Source organism: Microcaecilia unicolor, chromosome 4 (genome assembly GCF_901765095.1).
Source record: "Microcaecilia unicolor chromosome 4, aMicUni1.1, whole genome shotgun sequence".
Classification (NCBI taxonomy): Eukaryota; Metazoa; Chordata; class Amphibia; order Gymnophiona; family Siphonopidae; genus Microcaecilia; species Microcaecilia unicolor.
Genome location: NC_044034.1, coordinates 309,386,458 through 309,409,976, shown reverse-complemented (window position 1 = coordinate 309,409,976; position 23,519 = coordinate 309,386,458). Strand labels below are relative to the sequence as shown.

General features: G+C 42.0%; 2 protein-coding genes across 3 annotated transcripts in view; one reads left to right on the top strand and one right to left on the bottom strand.

The window, feature by feature from the left end:
• The window catches only part of CDCA2 (cell division cycle associated 2), a 254,447-nt gene extending 248,468 nt beyond the window's left edge, over positions 1-5,979 (bottom strand). The window contains exon 1 of the mRNA XM_030201830.1: positions 5,926-5,979. Within this exon, the coding sequence (XP_030057690.1) occupies positions 5,926-5,928 (3 nt within the window). The 5' untranslated portion in view covers positions 5,929-5,979. The remainder of the gene's footprint in view (positions 1-5,925) is intronic.
• Positions 5,980-8,608: 2,629 nt separating this feature from the next.
• Positions 8,609-23,519, top strand: part of KCTD9 (potassium channel tetramerization domain containing 9) — a 71,023-nt gene continuing 56,112 nt past the window's right edge. For both annotated transcript variants that reach the window (XM_030201829.1, XM_030201827.1), the window contains exons 1-3: positions 8,609-8,775; positions 12,284-12,405; positions 13,342-13,385. In XM_030201829.1, coding sequence (XP_030057689.1) covers positions 8,728-8,775; positions 12,284-12,405; positions 13,342-13,385 — 214 coding nt within the window. In that variant the 5' untranslated portion in view covers positions 8,609-8,727. The remainder of the gene's footprint in view (positions 8,776-12,283; positions 12,406-13,341; positions 13,386-23,519) is intronic.

Here is a 23,519-nt window from a genome sequence, read left to right as displayed (position 1 = left end):
GTGGCGTCGGGGCATTATCTCAATAGAGGCAGTAAATGGCCGTGCACTACTTAAATAACGCGTGGCCATATACTGCTGGATCTCTTACCACCTCCTATTCAGGAAGCAGTGAGGACTCCAGTAGTAGTCGAGCAACAATTACTGCTGGGTACACCTACTCCCCACCCAACTGCACTAGAAAATAAAAGCTATTTTCTAGCACTGGAAATGGTGCACGGCACAACTGGAACTACCACCAGGCTCCTGGGAAAGCCCAGTGGTGTGATTGCATGATATCTCAGCAGTAGCCCTACCGCTGGTTGGTAAAAGGACACTTAACTGTATTAATATAAGATGCAAAAATATTAAGATGAAGTATAAAATGTAAACTCTTCCATATAACCAAACGAAAGCATAGGATCAGAATGAATATTTGGCATGTTTGTCTTTGTTCTGTTTAAACTCACACACTCTTACACCTCAATATTTTGCATGTATCAATGTTATATATCACACTAGTAAAAAAGGCCCGTTTCTGAGACCAATGAAACGGGCGCTAGCAAGGTGTTGATCGTAGTGTGTATGTTTGAGAGAGTATGTGCGAGAGTGACTGTTTGAGAGAGAATGACAGAATGAATCTTTCTGTATGGAGGGGGTTGGGGGAGGGAGTGTGTGTGTGTGAGTGAGACAGAGAGATGTTGTATGTTGGTGTGGGGGAGGGGGTATGATTTTTGGGGGGAAGTTTGTGAGTTGAATGAGCAATTATTGGTGCCATTTTTGTGTTGGGGGTTTGTTGGGGGAAGGGTAACGGCACAACTGGAACTACCACAAAATAAACACTACAGCCTAGATCATAAATGTTGTGTTGGTGTTGGCAGAGAAAAAGCCCTCAGAAACCGCTGGCCAAAAAAGGTCTGCGGTTTAGTGCAAGGTTATGTTTGATTCAGTTCATAACTCTTGCAGCGTTTCTATCATTGGGCAAAAAACTCTGTAACCACAGGGCTATATTTAAGCCTCAAATGAAATAAGACTGACTAACAGCAATGATTTATATATCGTCAGGCCCTGCTAATGGCCCGAAACACATCAGCAAATTCAAGCCAACAACCTTATGTCAAATCTACTAGATAGAGGCTATAGCAGATCCATTTTAAAAAAAGCATATCGGAGGGCAAAATACAACAATAGGAGTTTGCTTCTCTTTAAGCATATGAAACATCAAGACAATGGTAAATTCACTATGGTAATGCAACATAGTGAGCACAGTGAACATTTAGCAATAATGATTAAAAAGAGATGGGAAATTTTGAAGACCACACAGACATTTGAAAATTTAGACCTGCGGATAGCCTTCTCGAGAACGAGAAATATTAAAGAAATTCTCAGTCCTGCAGACATCAGACTACCAATTTACAAAGATTCAACTAAAATACGTGGTCACTTTAAGTGTGGCCACTGTCAGATTTGCAGTATCACCACTCAAACCAAACAAATCATGAATCCCAAGACTAAAAAAATTCAAGATTTAATGCATTTCACCAATTGCCTTTCCGACCATGTAGTATACTGTCTGACTTGCCCTTGTAACAAAAAATACATAGGGATGACTAAGAGACCTTTAAAGGTTAGAATTCTTGAACACCGGTCTAATCTCAGAAGGTCAGCGATCAAGGAACCCATTGTTGAGCATTGTATTCAGTACAAACATAAATTTGAGGATTTACAATGCGTTGCAATTGATTGGATTAAATTGCCACATCGAGGTGGTAACCGCAAGCTAATATTGGCAAGGAAAGAAGCGAAGCTGATTTTTGAATGGGGCACTTTAGAGCCCAATGGGCTGAACAATTCAATCGATTGGTTCAATTTCTATTGACGCTGTATACGTCATGATGATGATAGTATTTCAATCAGCTGTTTGAGCATGAACGCCGAGGCGCCATTTTGAAAGAGTTTGTGCCTTCAACTCAGTACGTCTGTCCATGGTGTGATTTTCTTTGTGTTTTATATTTTTTTGATAACATTCATGACTACATGCAATTTGTGTTTCAGACTTCAGCATACTAGCACTCCGTTCCTGATGAAGCCGCGTTCTTAGGTGAAACGGTGATCCCCGTCGAACGGAAAAAGACGAGTGCTTGATCTCAGTTTCAAAAGCTAAGTTTTCTTTTTTTGCTGATTTGCTGATGTGTTTCGGGCCATTAGCAGGGCCTGACGATATATAAATCATTGCTGTTAGTCAGTCTTATTTCATTTGAGGCTTAAATATAGCCCTGTGGTTACAGAGTTTTTTGCCCAATGATAGAAACGCTGCAAGAGTTATGAACTGAATCAAACATAACCTTGCACTAAACCGCAGACCTTTTTTGGCCAGCGGTTTCTGAGGGCTTTTTCTCTGCCAACACCAACACAACATTTATGATCTAGGCTGTAGTGTTTATTTTGTATTATTCTATACGTTTTCACTACAGCGCACTGCACTTGTTCTGATTATTATTTGATTTACAACTGGAACTACCACCAGGCTCCTGGGAAAGCCCAGTGGTGTGATTGCATGATATCTCAGCAGTAGCCCTACCGCTGGTTGGTAAAAGGACACTCAACTGTATTAATATAAGATGCAAAAATATTAAGATGAAGTATAAAATGTAAACTCTTCCATATAACCAAACGAAAGCATAGGATCAGAATGAATATTTGGCATGTTTGTCTTTGTTCTGTTTAAACTCACACACTCTTACACCTCAATATTTTGCATGTATCAATGTTATATATCACACTAGTAAAAAAGGCCCGTTTCTGAGACCAATGAAACGGGCGCTAGCAAGGTGTTGATCGTAGTGTGTATGTTTGAGAGAGTATGTGCGAGAGTGACTGTTTGAGAGAGAATGACAGAATGAATCTTTCTGTATGGAGGGGGTTGGGGGAGGGAGTGTGTGTGTGTGAGTGAGACAGAGAGATGTTGTATGTTGGTGTGGGGGAGGGGGTATGATTTTTGGGGGGAAGTTTGTGAGTTGAATGAGCAATTATTGGTGCCATTTTTGTGTTGGGGGTTTGTTGGGGGAAGGGTAACGTTCAAATGAATTGTATGTTTTTGTATTTTTTGTGTAGGGGTTTGGGGGTCAGAGGGTGTTTGCAGGTGGAGTCACATGGGGTCTGTAGGTGTGTGTTGGTGTGTCAGAGTCAGATGTTGTACTTCACTGTTACTGTTTCAATATAAAAGGGGGTTGGGGGAGGGAGTATGTGTCTGTGAGTGAGCAAGACAGACGCTGTGTGTAGGTTGGTTTGGGGGAGTTTAGAGTTTGATTGGGCAGTGTGTGAGTTGCATGTGCAATTGTAGCTGCCATTTTTGTTTTGGGGGTTTGTTGGGGGGGGGGGGGGGGTACCGTTGTTCCAGTGAATTGTATGTGTGTCTGTTGTTTCTGTAGGAGTTGGGAGTGCAGAGGGTGTTTGTAGGTGATTGAGGTGCTAAGGTGTGTGTGTGAGTGAGAAAGATGCTGTGTGTGCATGGCACAGTGTGTGTGTTTGTGTGTGTGAGAGAGAGAGATGAAGGTTTTTGCAGTAATCAGGTTTGTGTATGATCCCGTTTTTGAGGAAGGCTGGTACGGTTTTTTGTTGTTTTTTTTTGGGGGGGTGGGGGTGAGTCACATACCGACAGCAGGAGCATGGGCATCCAAAAGGTTTAGTTCTTTCAGCGATGTTCCTGCGTGTTATGTGTGGTTCCATTGCCTTGCATTGTTAGGTTTGTGCATTCTTCAGGTTTGTGTATGATCCCGTTTTTGAGGAACGCTGGTACGTTGTTTTTTTTGTTGGGGGGGGGGGGGGCGGGTGGGGGTGAGTCACATACCGAGAGCAGGAGCATGGGCATCCAAAAGGTTCTGTTGTTCACCGATGTTCCTGCGTCTTATGTGTGGTCCCGTTGCCTTGCATTATTGCAGCTCGATTGGTCCTTCGTGCATGTTGTGTAGCAACGTTTGCAGGTGGAACGGGTGAGCGATTCCATTCGCTCAGTGTCAGTGCTCTGCCCTCGACGTCATGACGTTTGTCGCGAGGGCGGGGCACACAGTCATGGTGGAACTCCGATCTACACCATGACGGAAGTTGGAGATTAGCAATTTGGCTTCATTAGAACGTTGGAGTTGTGAATTCACATAATTCACATGTCCGGAAGGGGCGGGTCTGTGACTGAGGGTGAGTTGTTCTGACAGCCTAGGAGGGTGACTGGTGCTGACAGCCTAACTTAGGAAGAGTAGATTCAGTGCTTCACTGAATGTTGGAGGCGAGAATTATTTATATAGATACACATTTTTGTTTCTGTGCTTTACTTGCTTTATTAGTTTGGTCACATAAAGGTTTCTGCAGTGCTATTTCCGTAGATGTAAATAATCAGCTCTACCATCTCTGTGGTCAGCATGCATTGTCAATGCATACATATGCATTACAGCGACATAGTACTTTCTTTAATGTTGACGTAGTCCCCTTTACATATGCAACAGAAGAGACATCACGTAGATCAAACTCCGTATTTTCTCACTGGTGTCATTTTTGCACTGCTTACAGGAGGTAGACCCTGATAGTTTTCCCACCAACACGTTTAGTTCAGCAATTTTAAGGTATGTCTATGTAAGTTATTTGTGTTCTTTCCCTGCCATGAGTTCTGCTTAGATTCACATTTATTACAGCCTTAGGGCAGACCCGTTCACATTTGAAAATGTAATTTTGCTTGACTGAACTAGGAATGCACATGAATTTACGAGCGTGTTTTATAGTTTACTCATCACCGATATCAATACGGTTTTGGATACTGATTATTTACTTAGACGAATACATATAATTACTTATTAGCCTGTATGTTTAACACTATATATATATATATATATAATTCTTGAGATTCACATGTATAGTCTCTACTTTGAGCCATGGAAAAGTTGACAACTATCTCCAGGCATTACTAAAGGCTATTTATATTTATGGTAGTTTGCTGCTCTGCTTTTGTTTTCAAGTTGGTAAGATATAATATTTATCACATTCTTCTTATCACTGCAAGTCATTTCAAGTCAGATTTTTATCTCCTCATTCTTTTATACTTACTGCAATCGATATTTATGTTTTTCAGGCACCTTTGATATCCATGCAGTTTTAATAGCTAGGATAACTTTTAGTATCATTGCATAGACGGATTGTTGATTGACAGGTATAGTAGTATATTGTAGACATACATATTTTTTTACTCTTCTTTATCCATTTTATTGTGGACACCAGGCTTTATTTTATAATGGTACTGATTTTCATTATTTTTTCTCACATTGCTTTATATTTTTTTTATCAAATCTTTTCTTCACCCCTACAATTCACACGTTTTCACAACCATGTTTTCATTCTTGTTGCATCCTATATTAAATATATTTTATTTTTTTATATACCTATTTATTATCATGATATGTTGTAATATATTATGCATGTTCTATTAGAATATGCTGTTTACATTATGTCATTTTATTTGAGGACCCCTGACCAAGGCCTACGTACCGTCACACTGCCCGTGTTGGGTTCATCTCATCAGCACTCCCTACACTTTGGATCTGAAGAATAAATGTGCCATTGCCATTTTGGAATTTGAAGGTGGCGTCTTCCACTTTTTTGGCTCTCTATTTCTGTGGAAGTGTTGGTTTTCTGTTTCAGACTTTTAACTTACACGTTCCTTTTTTGAAATGCGTAACCCTAGTAGCACTTTAGAAACGTTAAGTAGTAGTAGTAGTGAAATAAAAGTACAATAAATAAATAAAAAAAATTACTGCAATAAATGAAAGGGCCCCATATCTACTAGGAGGCCCTTTTAGTAAGTTGCAGTAAAAAGGTCAATGCGATAGAGGCAGGGGGCGTGTTTCCTGCAGCAGTTAAAAAGACTGAAAAAAATAAATTACCATGTAGTAAGATTTCACTTACCATGTGGGAGAGGGGGGAAGAAACTCTTACCACTCCGTTGGTAACCAGGTTAGCACCTGCAGAAATTTTGTCAAATAATATTTCCGCTAACATCAAAATGTCATATGCTGGGGGTGAAACTACCGCCAGCAGTAGCTCCAGATTGGCAACACAGTATGCCCACAGTGTGCTTACCACCGCTTCGTAAATGGGCCCCTAAATTAATTAAGATTCATAACGATGATGGTAGCTGGCTAAATAGTAGGGGGATAAAGGGAGAAGGGTAAATCAAGTCAATCTACACAGAAACAGTACTTTATTCAAATGGTCAAGTGATTTATGAAACATAGAACAGAACAGACATATAGTGCTTACTTCATTAGATGACCTACATATATACTATATAAAGCAAGTCTAACATATGTCCAACAAACCAAATTGAACTTGAGATTTTTCTCTCTATGGATCCAAGTGGCCACCACAGATTTTTAAAAACTCATTTCTTTTAAAATAAAGACATGAATGTCAAGAATGTGAGAAACTGCACTGCCTTCCTGTGAAGGACCAAATAACTTTTAAAATTTGCACCCTGGTGCATAAAATCCTCTATGGTGAAGCTCCAGCTTATACAGATACCCTTATCAACTTGCCACCAAGGAATTCTCACAAATCATCTCGTTCGTACTTAAATCTCCATTACCCAACCTGTTATGGCCAAATATAAAACCACTTACGCATCCACCTTTCTCTATATTAGCGCACATTTGCAGAATGGATTACCTAAATCTGTAAAAACTACTCACAATCATCCAACTTTCAGAAAATCACTCAAGACCAACTTATTTGGAAAAGCTTACGCCAAAATCCCTCCTTGTATCCATAACTCCTGAACTGTAGCTATCGTAACTGGCATATTGAACCCTTTATTCTTTTCTTCTCCTCTGTAATTACTCTCACTAACCTCTTCAACTTCATTGTACTTAATTATTACCGGATTGATGTATGCCTTTTCAGACTGATGTAAGCCACATTGAGCCTGCCCGTGGGTGGGAAAATGTGGGATATAAATGCTATAAATAAAAAAGATATGAAAATAATGTTCCTGGGTTTTTAGAATTCAAATACTTTTAAGTCCCTTCGCCAACTGGCTTAGCGGAAGCAACAGCGAAACAAAGTGATATGCTCAATCACCAGGAGCGTCAATGAAGAAACGATAGCCCTCTCTTCTCTTAGAATAATAAATAATGTACTCTACCCACCAAATAAGCAAATCGCTGTCCCCACTCGCTTACTGCGACTCCGGGATAATTCAAGATCACATTCACAGGCCACCGCAGTTATTTCCCAGCAGCAAAGTCTTCTTCACCAAGAACTCACCAAAACAAAAAATTCAAATTTACCTCCCCGAGTCAATTCTTAACGGCGATTGGACAGAACAACTTATGCTTCCGCGGACTTCCACTTCCCGGTCAGCTTTCCTCAGACACAAAGTGTCATCTTTCTATAAATTTTATTATAAAGACGCGACATATTTATTAATTTAAGATCCAGTCACCTTCACGTGAATGCAACATGTAATAACTATCAATTTCTTTTCTATTATTATGTTAGCCGTTGCAATCAAGAAGGATTTTGCTTAGTGCGGAAGGATCTGATTTTTCTTCAGGTTTTTGAACTCTATTGTTCCAGCGAATCAGGGAGAACAAAAAGTCCGAAGTAGAGGAGTGTGGTGGCCGTGTTAGTCCACTCTTAAGATTATCAATAGAAATCAAACAAAATAAAACATGGAAAAGAAAATAAGATACCTTTTTTATTGGACATAACTTAATACCGAAGAAACCAATTAGAGGAAATAAAGGCGGAGCAGATTAGTTAAGTAGGAAGCGATTCGGTTACTTAGGAAATTGATTTATAAGAACATTTGAATATCTAGCAGCCTAGCAGCATTCTCCAGATTCTCTCTACTTTACTCCTCAACACGCATTTTCCTTAATTATCATTGAACTAGTCAATTGAGAACTTTTTATCCCAGGATAGCCTCACTGAAAAGTCGCCATCTGTATTGTATAAAACAGTGTAGAAAAATGAGCGCAAAATACTAGTGATATTAAATTTTTATTTCATGATATTTATATCTAGATATGGGAACCTTTCAAATAAATTAAAAAGATGTAAATAAAAAAATAAAAATCTTTTGTTATCCACCTTTTAAGGCACTGCCTATCCCAGATGGAACAGCTTTAAATTTTTACAGATTGACCAGGAATGTATAATAACCTTTTGCTATTGTTTTCGTTCCGCCTACTGGCTTCAGCCCATATAATAGACTAGATAATAACACCCCGTCTACTGTTTTCATCCAACCACCTCCTTGTTGGGATGTAGTCTATGGCACATTCTAGAGAAGAGAACCTGCTAGCACTCTTTTCGACGTCGTACGCTGCATTATCCTTACCTTTGCCCTTCCTTCCCTAACTCCACCCTTTTATTCACTGCCCTGGCGCGTCACTCCCAGCCTCTCCTCCAATTATGGATGTGCTGCGTTGCAAGCGCTCTCTCGCGTCCTTGCGCCACTCCCAGCCTCGAGTCCTCCGAAATGTATGTGGGTTGCTTGCTTCTTTGCAGCTTTTCTAGTGTCCTTCCCCCTCTTTCTGTGATTGGTCAGCGTTCTGATGCCGCTCCTATCTTCCCCCTGGGAAGCTGTGGGTGTGGTTTGAGCCCTTTGCCGTGGGCTGCCTGCCAGTGCCTGCCTTCATCCCGGCTGTGTAAGACGAGAGGCTGTGGGGTTGGGGTGAGCAGGAGCTCAAGCTGGAGCCAGAGACTATGCGGAGGGTTACCTTGTTTGTGAATGGCAGTGCCAGGAACGGAAAGGTTTGTGAACGGCGGCTGTTAGTGAGTCTGTTTTCTGTATGGGGGAGCTCTCGGGTACTGGACTGGTGCGGAGCCAGTTGTATCCAGTTGGAGGCCTTCATATTAGTTAAATCCTCCGACCAGCCCTGCGTGTAGTTTTTTTTTATTGATTCACATTCTATTCTGGTACTCTTGGAGAGGCAGGTTCTTTCTGGTCTTGTCAGGAAAGAGACCTTCATTTTGTTCTTATAGAGTGGGGTGAACTCCTAGCTATGTCATTGTTGTTTAATAGTAATTCTGCAGGTACTAGTGTATCGGGGACGATATCCACAACCCAGGAATGGCTGAGAGCCAGCCTTCAGGAGCCGGGTCCCTTGTTAGCTCTGCATTTTGGCTTAATTTTTGACTTATTACACTTGTCAACAGATCTTGTGATCTTTAAACTCTTTGCTCGTCTTCTCATCTTACTCATCATGGCAGATAACACATTTTTATTCTCTCAAGAGCATATTGGTTTTCAGCTAACGAGATAAAGAGCTTTATTTGAGTAGACTCAAGAATAACGGAAAATATTTCTTTACAGAAAGGTGATGCATGAAATGATCTTCCAAAAATTTGAATTTAGATGTTGACTTATTTATTTTTTCCAAATCGGAGCTGGAGGTGAGTTACATTCCTTTTATGTTATGCACCTGTCCAGGAAGTTTCATAATTACTGTACCTGAGACAGTGGTGGTTGAAGCTACTTCCCTAGTTCATAACCCCCTTTAACCACTAAGCTACTCCTGCACTCTAAGGAAAGGGGGGGGGGGGGGGGGGAGGGACCACAGAAGGAGAAAGTAAGAGCAATGGTAGTCTGTAGCATTGGAGAGTGAAACAAGCTGGTATGACCAGGAGGCCCTTCCAGCCCAGGGCTGTTATAAGGAAGTTGGGTGCCCTAGGCCTTTAGTCTTCATTCCCAGTACTTGATTGCTGATTTTTAAGAATAATCCTTGTGAACTGGCATGAAAGAGTTGTAAGGCCACTGTCTCCATTGCATGCAAACCTTTCATGCATGTTCATTAGGGATACACCTGAGCGGAGGAGTATCCTAGTGGTTAGTGCAGTGGTCTTTGATCCTGAGGAACTGACGATTCCCACTGCAGCTCCTTGTGACTCTGGGCAAGTCACTTAACCCTCCATTGCCCCTGGTACAAAATAAGTACCTGAATATATGTAAACCGCTTTGAATGTAGTTGCAAAAACCTCAGAAAGGCGGTATATCAAGTCCCATTTTCCTTTCCCCTTCCCTGAGCTGTTGGTTGCTACTCTTAGTCCTTGAGGGCTGCCAAGATCTTACATGACCATCCAGCTCTGTACTCTTCCCCCCCCCCCCCCCCCCCCGAGATTATCATAATCTCTGAACAGTCATGATTATCCTGACATCATCCATCCTTGAACAGTCTTGTAAGTTTAATTTCTTTGTTCATTAGCAACCTTAGGTGAGGATGGCTGATCATCTCGTAGGTGCTTGACTCATTGACTCCCTTGCTTGACTCATTGACTTTGTAGTGTTTACAGTGTATCTGTTTTGCTTTTCTTGGTTTTCAATAAAGACCACATTCAAAAAATGCATAGATAGGTATCGCAGTTTTAAATTAAATTTTGCTGTGTATGTACATACACAATAATATAATTTTAAAAGGAAAGGGACTATTGCATATTACTCACCCTTCCTGCAGATAAGTGTGGGCTAATTTTAAGTTGATTGCAACTACTCTGTTAAAGCTTAAACACCCCCCCCCCCCCCCCAGGCTGCCATTCTAGGCATCTGCCCTGTCAGCATGATGGCTAAGCCAGTCCTGTATCAGGTTCTGTAGGTTGTTTCTGGGTGGTGTTGGACTCTGTTATGGATAAAGGCATGGAATATACGTTTTAGTGAAGTAAATTAAAATAGTCGCCAGAGAATCTGTTAACAGCAGTAACAAATTAAGGAGAAAAGATCTTTGAATAATTTTTATGTTTTCCAGCACAATTACTATTAATGCTTTTATGATTATACTATCAAGTATATAGTCAGGACTTCATTAAAGTAGTTCTCATGCTAGTGGACTAGGCGTTGCTCTTGGATAAGCTAGTAGTCTTGCTGGCACAATTAATTTTGATATTACATTGCAGTCATATACAGGTTTCTTGGAGTAGTGAAACACATTACAACAATGTATGGAAAAATAGCCATTGATCTACTACTACTACTGAAAACCTCCCCCCCCCCCCCCCCCCCCACCAAGAAAATAATTTTAGTAGCTATTAAGATAGAATTAATGGAGGTAATTTTTATAAGGATTTTTCTTGCTTGAAAGGGCTCGTATAAAATTACCCAACAGCATTTGCGCACAAAAGTACACATGGTGACAAGGCACATTTTTGTAAACTGTCTTAAACAGAGATCCTGTTTATTTGCTGTTTTAATACATTTTAAAAGCAATTTGAGTGACTCTGTTAAGTCGTAGAAGAGGTACTACATTTTCCACAATTCTACATCATTGTAAGTACTGGCCATAGACTGTGGAACCTACTGAATGCATTGTTGATGGGGGTCATTATGACTGAAAAAGTTGCCTGAGGAAAGTTCTAATATTTTTACCAATCAAACGTGCCTGAATTTCTCATCACCTTATTTTTATATCATGTTTATTAAAGCCATCAATAATAAACATCAAACAAGTCCTCTAATTTTCATAGTAAGAAAAAATAAATGGATTAATCATGAACAAGTCAACTCCCACCCCTCTGGTACATTTTTTTATGCAACTCGTGTTGGTTTTTGGCAGGCACAGTTTGGCTATCATGCTGATGAAGTCACAAAGTAAGCATTTGATTGTTAAATCAAACATATAAAGGGCGAGTGACCGTACTCACTCGCAAATGCGCAGTAGAGACTTCCCTCTCTGCCCCACCCCCGCTTCAATACGTGATGATGGGGGCGGGACAGAGAGGGAAGTCTCTACTGGCATGCTGCAGACGTCGGAACTGCCCCCCCTCCCCCGGAGTCGCCGCCCCTCCATCTGGCCCGAGCACTGTGAACTTACATCGCACGCAGCAGCAGGCACATCAGCAAAGCTGCCGTTAGGCTTCCTTCTCTGCCTTTGTCCCGCCCTCGCTGACGTTACATCACACGAGGGCGGGACACAGGCAGAGAAGGAAGCCCGCCCCGACGGCAGCTTTGCTGATGTGCCTGCTGCTGCATGCTGATGTAAGTTTACAGTGCTGCTCGGGCCGGGTGGAGGGGCAGCGGCAGCGACTCCGGGGGGGGGGGGGGGTTCAGAACCCCCCCCCCCCCCATTCCAAAAGTTGCCTGTTTTCACGGGCTCAACGGCTAGTTTAAATATATTCAGCCAAATACACTTACAGTTCTGACAGGTTTTATGAGACACTTAGCTCTAAAATAGGTGTTGTCTTGGACTCCCAAACCTTTACGTGGCCTGCTAAAGTTACTTAATATGGTTCAAGATTGTGCTAAGATTTTGTGTCCTCCTTGTATTTGTAGGTAGTTGCTGTTTATGGGTCATTTTCGGATTTACTGTCTGCTGCCAGTAGTAAGCTTGGAATAAAAGCTGCCAGTATATATAACGGGAAGGGAGGACTCATTGATGACATCGCTTTGATTAGGTAACCAGAGCTTTTTAATTCTTGAATGTTACTACCACTAGTTAGAAATGATGTAGCCACTGCCCTGTCTACCCTCCATGGGATATGTGGTAGCATATCTAGTCCAGATATCTCGATAACAACGCTGCAGCGGTGATTGAGGAACCTGAGAGGATAAAGCCACTCATTGTGCCATTTCATGCATAAAATTATGCCACACTGCATGAGATGGAGGTGAAGAATCAGCCCACGATTGCAATATACACTTTTTAGTGATCAGAAAAAAAAATGATGTGAAATATTAACAATGAAATCATTTACCTCGGGTTGTCAAACCTGTCCTGGGGCCACCTGCCAGTTACATTTTCAGGATAACCCCCCTCCCCCCCCAATAAGGAATGGGCATGAGGCAGATTGCATGCCTGTGACCTCCATTATATGCAAATCTGTCTCATGCATATGCCTTGGGGGGGGGGGGTATCCTAAAAACTTGACTGGGGGGCTGGTGGCCCCCGCAGACAGGTTTGATTGCTTTGATTGCCATTTCTAATGAACTTGTATTGCCTGCTTTGGTGAGTATAGAATAAAAGAGAGAGCTGCTTTCTCATAACCAAACCTTTTTTGTGATTGTGGTCTCCTGACTTGTTCAGAGGAAGTGCACTGCTCTGTGGAATTAAGGAGTCTAGATAGACGAGAGAAATTATACTGTTAAAGCCTTGAGTGGATTATTAATTTCCAGGTAATTGTGGCTAGACTACTAAACCTGAGAGGAATAATTGCACTCTAAAAATATACATATTGTTGAATATTTTTACTTCGTTAATTGTCTTTTGCTTATGTTTGATTTATTCTTACTGTGCACCCGCCTTGAGTGAATTCTTTCAAAAAGGCAGTAAATAAATCCAAATAAATTAAAGATTAGTTTCTGACTCGTGAATGTGTATTTTTTTTTCTCAGAGATGATGATGTCTTATATGTATGTGAAGGAGAACCTTTTATTGGTAAGTACAGCTATTAATACAGTAAATGATGGCAGATAGACCTGCACAGTCCATCCATTTTGCCCAACAAGGTTGTCAAGAGGCATACCCATCTCTCTTTGGGGGCCACAGCCACCTATGCTTAAACACTGGTTTGCAAGTCTCCACTATGTGAACCACATATAGACAGCCAAACATGATAGTCTTTGTTATATCCAAGGCGGTTTGATCACAGGAGATGGCATGAGCCTCTCTGGCTCATTATGTGGGCTGAAGCCAGTAGGTGGAGCTTGTTGCCCTATCAGTTACACTGTTTCAGGTGTACCAAGATGATGGCAGCTGCATTGGGGAGAATTAAAACTTCCTTGGGTGGAGACTGGCTTCAGCCACGTGACATCATGCTTTCTCCTGTTATGAAACCACCTTGATTATAGCCATATATCCCCAAGTATTGTTGACGGTATTCAGCTTACTGGTCAAGATGTCTTCACCTCTCCCCTGAACTGCACAGCACCCTAACTTGCAGTATGTAGCGTTAAAGTGTACAACATTGGGAGTCGTCAAACCTTCACTACTCTTATCCCATTTGCGGTATATAGACCATAGACATGTGTCCAGCACTGGCCTTAGTTCCCTCATGCTGGATTTGGAGAATTTTCAGTCTTTAGCTTTTATATGAGACAGAAACAGTTAAAATGCTAATGGCAAAACAGCATAATACCAGATTTATTAAAGAAACTAATGTTGGTTTTAACATGCTTGTCTTAAAATGCTTCTTTATGACATCTCTTCTTTTTTTGGGGGGAGGGAGGTCACTTTTTTATGAAGTATTAATCTGCATGTATTACAAGCCAAATGCTCTTCTTGTTTGCGTAAGGATAAACAAACAAGCATATAAATAGGTGCATGGAATGTGCACATAGATGTTATTGGGCACATAGTTTGGGCAGAGCTGCAATTTTGTGCATGTGCATTTCATAAAATGCATGCAGTGCATAGAGAACATGCACAGATTTATACCTACACCAAAGGTGTAGGTTTATTCAGGTATAAAAAAAATAAATAGGCATTTATGTAGCCTTTATAAAATAGGCATTCTTAGTATAAAATTACTATCCAGAGCTGTAGCTCCGCCCCATCTTCTACATTTTGCTGGAATTTCATTAGCAAGTTGCATAAGAATAGCTGTACTGGGTCAGACCAGAGGTCCATCTAGCCCAGTATCCTGTTTCCAACAGTGGCCACTCCAGGTCACAGGTACCTGGTAGAAACCCAAATAGTCGCAACATTCCATGCTACCAATCCCAGGGCAAGCAGAGGCTTCCCCATGTCTCTCAATAGCAGACAATGGACGTTTTTCTCCAGGAACTTGTCCAAATCTTGTTTAAACACAACTAAGCTATCTGCTGTTACTACATCTTCTGGCAAGGAGTTCCAGAGCGTAACTATTCATTTGAGTAGAAAATTTTCCTCCCATTTTTTGTAAGTATTTCTATGCAACTTCAGTGTACTTCTTGAAAGAGTAAAAAAATTGATTCACTCCTACTTGATCTACACCACTCAGATCTTGTAGACCATAGCATCAAGTAACTTATGATTTGGATTGTTCTTCCCAGTGTGCATCACTTTGCATTTGTCCACATTAAATTTCATCTGCCATTTGGATGCTCAGTCTTCCAATTTCCTATGGTCTTCTGCAATTATTCACAGTTCACATACGTTTTAACAACCTTGAATAGTTTGTCATCTGCAAATTTAATCACCTCACTTGTTCCAATTTCCAGATCATTTATAAATGTTAAATAGCACCGGTCCCAGTACAGATCCCTGTGGCACTCCACTGTTCACCCTGCATTGAGAAAATGTCCATTTAACCCTGCTGTCTGTTGAACACATGATGACCTATTTAGAGGGTATTTTATAACAGGATGCATATGTTAAATATCCAGATAAGTGCCTGTTTAAAAAGGCACATGAGCATCTATGTTGCATCTTATAAAGAGAGGTTCTCTGAACTATCCCTAATAGTGCAAACAATTCTTTTGCTTAAATTTATACCTGCTCCAAAGAAGGTCTAAATTTGTGCATGTATTATGTGGGTAATTTTATAAAGCACTTTCCACATGTAGTACAGACAGCCTCCTTTTACGTGTTTCCTCTGTGGCCTCTTGTGGAATGGACTTTGCACAGGGTTTCTCATCATCCTGGGAAGGTCGTTCTTGTAACTCTGGATTGGCCCAGATGTCCTTCGTATGTGGATTTCATTTGTCTTCAAATCGCTCCTCGGTTGACTCTCCCTCCACAGATGTGCTTTGTTGCACCTTGTGCTTGTTGTACTTATGGAGGATCCCTCCCGCTTTGGTCTTGCAGCCTGGCTCTTGAGAGGGCACAATTAAGGAAGAAGGGTTACATGGAGGATGTTCTGCCTAAGGTGGATGCCCTTATCATGGCTGTTTACTAAACGTACCACTATCCCTGTTGAAGGCGGCACTGAATTAAAGGATGTGCATGACTGCAAGCTTCAGGCTTTCTTGAAGCTTGCCTTTCAAATGGCTGTGTTAAATTCTCAGGCAGCAATTTCTTCTTCCTTTATAGCCAGGGCTTCTTTATTGTGGATTCAGCAATTCTACTTTGGACTCGCCTCCATACTTTCTCCCTTCCCTTGAGAAAGGGTTGTCCTATTTGTCAGACGCTCTATGATATTCTTTGAGTGTCGGCTAAAAGTATGGCCTTGGCTGTTTCAGCACGACGCTGGCTATGGTTGAGACATTGGGCTGCTGATGTGACATCCAAATTTCGTCTAACGAAGTTGCCTTTTTGAGGTAAGCTACTCTTTGATGCAGATTTGGAGCAGATTGTTAAAGTCCTGAGATTTTCCAAGGTCCAGATACTACCTGAGGACAAGCCTAAGCCTCATCTCTAGGTGGTTAATTCTCATTTTCGAGAAGTGCGGAGGTATAGACCAGAGAAGGCTAGTACTTCTCAAAAACCTCTTTCCTCAGATTTGGTCTTCCTTTTGAGGGGGCAAGAAGTTCTTCTCACTATCTCAAGAATCTCTCCCTCTTCGCAGCCCTCATAATGACAGGGTTGAGGTTCACTCTTAGTATATAGGCATAGGTGGGCATCTTTCCTGCTTTTACAAGAAGTGGACCATTATCACCAATGGGTCCTAGATATCGTTCTGCTTGGCTACAAGCTAGAATTTTCTAAGCCACTCACAGATCTTTTCTTCCTTTCCCCTTGCAGCAGCTCTGCAAGGACTCAAGCAGTTCTAACTACCTTAGCATCTTTAATGCGACTGGGGGCCATTCAGCCCGTTCCTCCGGCAGAAACAGGCATGGGTTGATCCATATATTTTGTCATCCAAAGAAAAGACTCTCTTCACCTAGTTCTGGATCTCAGAGGAGTGAATAAGTGACCTGGATGCACTTAACACATGGAGATTCTTTGATATGTAACAGCCTTGGTCCTCAAGGGGAGTTCCTTGCCTCATTGGACTTCAAGGAGGCTTATTTTCATATCCTGATTTGGAGGTTTCTCTGGTTTGCGATCCTGGGAGATCATTATCAATTCACGGCCATGCCTTTTGACCTCACACATTTTCCAATGTTACAGTGGTGGTAACAGCCTTTCTTCGCAGGTGAGGGATCCAAGTCCATCCTTACCTGGATGATTGGCTGATTTGGGAGCCTTCACAGTATACAAGCTGTCCTCTGTCTTCTTTCTGCCATGGGTTGGGTGGTGAATTACAGCAAGAGACATATCACCCCCCACCCAGACCCTGGGATTTCTGGGAGCATACTTTGATACCACAGCGGGCAAGATTTCTCTCTTCCTCAACATTTGAGCTTGAGCTGATGATAAATTCTCAGACTTCTGTCTCTTCCCTGCCACAGGTGTGGGATTATGCTCAGGTTCTCTGTTCTTTGCCGGCGACTTTGGATGTCCTGACTTGCGTGAAATTCCATATGTGGCCCCTACAGTCTTCCCTGTTGCGCTAGTGGTCTCCAGTCTCGGGGAGAATTACGACCAGTTGGTGCTATGGATGCCTCAAGCCAGACGAAGTTTGATTTGGTGGCTTCTTCCTGCACACGCGGGCGGGGATACCCTTAAATTTCCAGTCTGTGTGTTCTCATCTCCGATGCCAGCCTCTTTAGATGGGGAGCCCATTATTTCCACCACTCTGCACAGGGCCGCTGGTCGAGAGTGGAGGCTTCCTGATCCTTCAACAGATTGAAACTTCGAGCTGTCTGGAAAGGTCTGCTGGCCTTTGTGCCTCTTCACAGGAGGCCAGTGTGAGTGGTCTTGGGACAATGTGACAGCGGTTTCTTACATCAACGGACAAGAGGGAATAAAGTGTGTGTGTGTCCCTAGCCCAGGAGTACATCTTTTTTTCAGTGGGTGGAAATGAACGTTCCAATTTAATTTCAGTGTCCCACATTGTGGGTTCACTGAACTTGCAAGCGGACTTACTCAGCACAGTGTCTCTTGACCCAGGAGAATGGCAACTGTCAAAGACTGCACTTTGCCTCATTTCCACACAGTGGGGCCTTCCAGTTCTGGACCTCATGGCATCCAGACTCGATGCACAGGTCCACAATTTCTTCAGCTGCTTCAGGGAGAAGAACTCCCTGGGAATGGATGCACTAGTACAGTCTTGGCCATCAGACAGCCTCCTTTACATGTTTCCTCCATGGCTTCTCGAGGGAAGGACTTTGCACAGGATTTCTCGGTATGCGGATTTCATCTGTCTTCAGATTGCGCCTCAGTTGACTCTCCCTCCACAGATGGGCTTGTTGCACTAAGGTCCAGTACTGATGGAGGATCTCTCCCGCTTGATCTTACAGCCTGGCTATTGAGAGGGCACGATTAAGGAAGAAGGGTTATGTGGAGGATGTCATTAATACATTGCTGCAATCATGAAAGTGAGCCACTTCTTATGCAAGAGTGTGGAGAACTTTTGAGCTGGTCAACAGTGTGCTTTTTCTCCATTTTGTGCTTCCTTGTCTTAAATTTTATTTTTCCTGCAGGAGGAATTCAAAAAAGGCTTGGCTCGTAGTTTGCTCAAGGTTCAGGTGGCAGCACTGGCGTGCTATAGAGTCAAAATACAGAATGCTTTGTTGGCTGCTCAAACTGATTATTGTGCGGTTCCTTAAAGGAGTCATTCATCTACATCTCCCCCTGTCCGCAAATTTTGTCGTCAGTGGAATCTTCAAGTGGTTCTTAAGGCTCTGTAGTTGACCCCTTTTGAGCCCCCTTTGTTCGGCAACTACCAAAGATCGCACTTTCCTTGCTGACAAAATGGCAACTACAAAATCTGCCTTTAGAGTTTTTGAGCTTCTCTTCCAGGGATCCCTTTCTCCGCTTTTCTGACTCTGGTGTCGATAGGGATGGTTCTGGCCTTTTTCTGGAAGATTGGTTGACATGAAAAGGAGATACAGAATGTTTCTTCCTTCTTTACCAGGGAGGTCTATTCTGCAGAATATGCTTCCCTGAGGCTGTTGGATGTGAAGCGCATAATGCGGTATCTTACTGTTACCAACAATTTCAGGTGTTTCGATCATTTTTTTTTTGTCCTCTTTGCAGGACCCTGGAAGGCTTTCCTGGCCTCCAAAGCCAACTGTGGCTTGATGGCTGGCTTAAGGAGGCTGTTTCTTGTGCTTATGTTCTGAGGGGTAAATCTGCTTCCATACATGTTTAAGGCTCATTCTACCAGGTCTTTGGCATCTTCTTTGGCAGTCTAGGGAGATTTCGTTGGCAGAGATCTGTAGGTCAGCGACATGGTCTCATTCATTTATTAAGCATTACTTTCTGGATGCGTCTGCTCGAGTTGATGCTTCTTTTGGGGCCACAGTTCCTACTGCAGGGATATCGGTCCCTCCCCACTTAAGGATTGCTTTTGTACATCCCATTTGTCTGGACTGATCCTTGGGACATAATAGAAGGAAAATTAATTTTCTTTTCCTTTAGTTCCAGAGGATCAGTCCAGAGCCCACCCTTCTGCAATGGTTCTGATTTTTCCAATATTAAATTGTGTGTGTGTGTATTGTTCTGGTTCTGTTGTTTCTAAGGCATGAGGTTTGCTCTATATTTCATGGTTATTTTTCTGTCTAGAGGCTGGAGTTTTTTTCTCTGTCACCTTTTTCAGTGCTTTATCAAATACTAGCTGAGTTGCTGTGCACAGGATAAGGCACAACTCCATTAATGTTCTCTATCTCCTCCTGCTGGTGGTTGGTGTGGACTGATCCCTTGGGACTAAAGGAAAGAATTATCAGGGAGTTAATTTTTCCTTCTGTGTTCTTTTCCTAAGTCCTAATGTTCTGTTTGCTTCTTTGTCTGCTGTTGCCATTGCATATTAGACATACAATTTCAGTGTATTGTTCATGATGATACCTTTAGATATTTCCTGGGTGCTGACTCCAAATGTGGAACCTAGCATGATGTTGCCATCATTTTTTGTCATTTTTCTCAATGTGCATCACTTTATACTTGTCCACATTAAATTTCATCTGCTGTTTGGAGGAATACCAGCCTTGTAGTTTCACAAGGTCCTCTTGCAATTTTTCAGTCTGCATGCAGTTTACAACTTTGAATAATTTTGCGTCGTCTGCAGATTTGATCTCTTTCCCATTTCCAGATCACTTATAAATGTTAAAACACACTGGTCCTAATACAGATCCCCTGTGGTACTCCACTATTCACCTTCTGTGAGAAAATTCATTTAATCCACAACAGGACATTGTTTCCTATTCCATGGCTTTTTATTTTCTTCAGGAGCCTTTCATGAGGAACTTTGTCAAAAGCTTTCTGAAAGTCTAGGTATGCTGTGATTGGAAAGGGTAGACACGAAGCATCTGTTTACTCTTTTTCCAAAAATACTAGGACTAGGGGGCATTCAATGAAGCTACAAAAGTAAATTTAAAACGAAACACATCAAAGAATTTTTCTTCACTCAACATGTAATTAAACTCTGGAATTCATTGCCAGAGAATGTGGTAAATGCGGTTAGCTTAGTGGGGTTAAAAAAAAAGGTTTGACTGGCTTTCTAAAGGAAAAGTCCATAGACCATTATTAAAATGGACTTGGGGAAACCCCACTGCTTATTTCTGGGATAAGCAGCATAAAATGTTTTGTACTTTTTTGAGATCTTGCCAGGTATTTGTGACCTGGATTGGCCACTGTTTGAAACAGGATGCTGGGCTTGATGGTCCTTTGGTCTGTCCCAGTATAGCAATACTTATGTACTTGCATCATCTGGCTCACCGTTATCCATATATTTGTTCACACCTTCAAAAAAACTGTTGCAGAGCATTGAGGCAGTACTTCCCCCCCCCCCCTCAGCTAAATTCATGTTGACTCTGACCCATTGAAACATGTTTGTCTGTACACAGATATGATGGTACTGGAAGATTTGACCAAGTATTTAAGTGGGCTTTTTAAAATGCACATTGTAGCTGTAAAGGTCAAATTACAATTTGATATGTTGGGGTTAAGGAAGGGGTAGAAAGTGTTGCTTAGGAGAAAGTGTATATTGACTAACTGGTGACAGAGATCCTTCATCTCCTTTGTTTACATTCCTTTCACCTTATGACAAGGGCAAGAAAGGATTAACAGATCTAGAAGAGGCACTGTGGACACAGGACAGTTTAGCAGAGAGAGGGACAGAAGACTTTGTCAGCTAGGCCACACCATAGTCAGTCTGTCTATTACTGTTTCAACATATACACAAATGAATGTCTTGTAGCATTCCTGGCCCTGGGAGTGGAAGGCCTAACTTAGGATTTTCCACATGGCACTTCCCAAAACTGACCTGTTGGCTTAGATAATGAAAGTTTCTTGTTAAATGAGAAACGTGAATGAACTTTAGAAGCCTTAAGCACTGTTTAGACAAGAGCTGTACCGAATACATATTTTACTATTGGACCAAATATGAATAATGAAAAATACTATTCAGCAGAATATGAATACAGAGTACCAGTAATGGGCATTGAGCTTTAACATAAATAATAAAAGAAACAATGTGAAATCAGAGAGAGTGTTTTATTTTAGTAGGATTTAGTAGAGGAGCCCTGCATTATTCATATTCAAATTTAAATCGCTATTCAGCTGAATACGAATTAATATATTCAGGGCGCTATTCAGGACCAAATCGAATATGAATATTTGGTACAGCCCTAGTTGACACACACACGTGTATTTGTGTAAATTGTCATATTTTAAGACATAGATGGCAGCATACAGAGATTTCAAGGGAGTAAGTTCTGGGTGATTGTCAAAGTGCATATGTTCTATATAGGGTTGCACATCAATGAAAAGTTTTAATCGCATGATTAATTGCTGTAAAAAAAAATGTAATCTAGCAATTGGGTGTGATTAACTTTTTTTAATCGGGTGCTGTAAAGTGTCCCCCTTACATTTTCACCTGTATAGTGCAAAATATAGACTGCAGATGTAAGTTCCCAATAACTGACATACTGTACTTCAGTTAATAAACGGAAAATAAAATAATTTTCTTACCTTTTTGTTGTCTGGTGATTTTATTTTTCTAATCATCTTATTCCCTGTCTCTGGTTCTGTTCCTCTGTCTGTACACTGAACTCTGTTTTCAGGGCCTCCTGTCTCACTATTTCTTCTCTCCTCCTATATACATCTTTCACGTTCAACTTTTTGCCATTTTTCTTCCTCCCTATATCTGCTTTGAGAGAATCCTCTCCCCTTCCCCTTCATCCACAGTCACCATCTCCTCTCTCCTTCAGTCTGTCCTCGCCTCTCTTCTCTTCCCTTCCTCTCTATGGGCACCATCTCATTTCCACATACAACCCAATGAGGAGATAGGATGCTTTGGTCTGAATTTCCTTCCCTTTCCCTGACTGGCATATTTTTCTCTCGTATTGCTTCTCCCTTCCCTCCCTCCCGCACCATCAGCCTGTGCTTTCCTACCACCCCATGACTCTCTCCCAGACTCTTCCTCCCTCCTGCATATTTTTCTCTGCTACCACTGCCCCCCCCCCCCCTTGCTTCTGCAGCTTGCTCTCTTACACCACCCTGCCACTGCCATACACCGGCAGCTTCTTCTCCCCTGCGCCCACGCGGCCCTCCGAGCTTGCTTTGTGCACATGGCTTTAAGCACACGTTGCTTCGCTCCCGTGTAACTGGAGCCCTCCCACTCTAGTGACCTACTCCTGCAGCAGGAAACAGGAAGAAGATGCTGGATATTAGAGAGGGAGGGCTCCGGTTACAGAGGAGTGGAGCAGCGTGTGCTTAATGCTGCCATGTGTACAAGGCAAGTTTCGGAGGACTGGGGGGGGGGGGGGCATGAGATGCCAGAAAGCAGGGTGGCAGGAGAGAAAAGGCTGCTGGTGTGTGGCGGTGGTGGTGACGGGGAGGTCAGAGAGAACAATCTGCAGGAGCACCGGGAAGGGGAGGCAGCAGCGGTAGGAGAGAAAAATGTGCTGGAGGGAGGAAGTGAAGAGGAGAAAAGATAGTGTGAAACCAGGAGCAAGCAGCTTGACTCAATTAATGCGTTAACATTCTTGAAGGCGTGAATAAACATGTGGGTAAAGGTGAGCCAGTTGATGTAGTGTACCTAGATTTTCAGAGACCGTTTGATAAAGTTCCTCATGAGAGACCCTTGAGAAAATTAGTCATGGGATAGGAGGCAAGGTTCTGGTGTAGATTAGGAATTGGTTATTAGACAGAAAACAGAGGGTAGGGTTAAATGGTCATTTCTCTCAATGGAGGAGGGTGAGCAGTGGAGATGTCTACTGGGACCGGTGCTATTTAACGTTTATAAATGATATCGAAATCGGAGTGGCAAGTGAGGTGATTAAATTTGCAGATTCAAGGTTGTTAAAACGTGCGGACTGTGAAATATTGCAGGTAGACCTTAGGAATTTGGAAGACTGCGCATCCAAATGGCAGATGAAATTTAATGTGGACAAATGCAAGGTGATGCACATCGGAAAGAATAATCCAAATTATCGTTACCTGATGTTAGGGTTCACCTTGGGGGTCAGCACTCAAGAAAAAGATCTAGGTGCCGTTGTAGGTAATAATCTGAAATCTTCTGCTCAGTGTGTGGCGGTGGCCAAGAAAGCAAACAGGATGCTAGGAATTATTAGGAAAAGGATGGTGAATAAGACCAAAAATAGTATG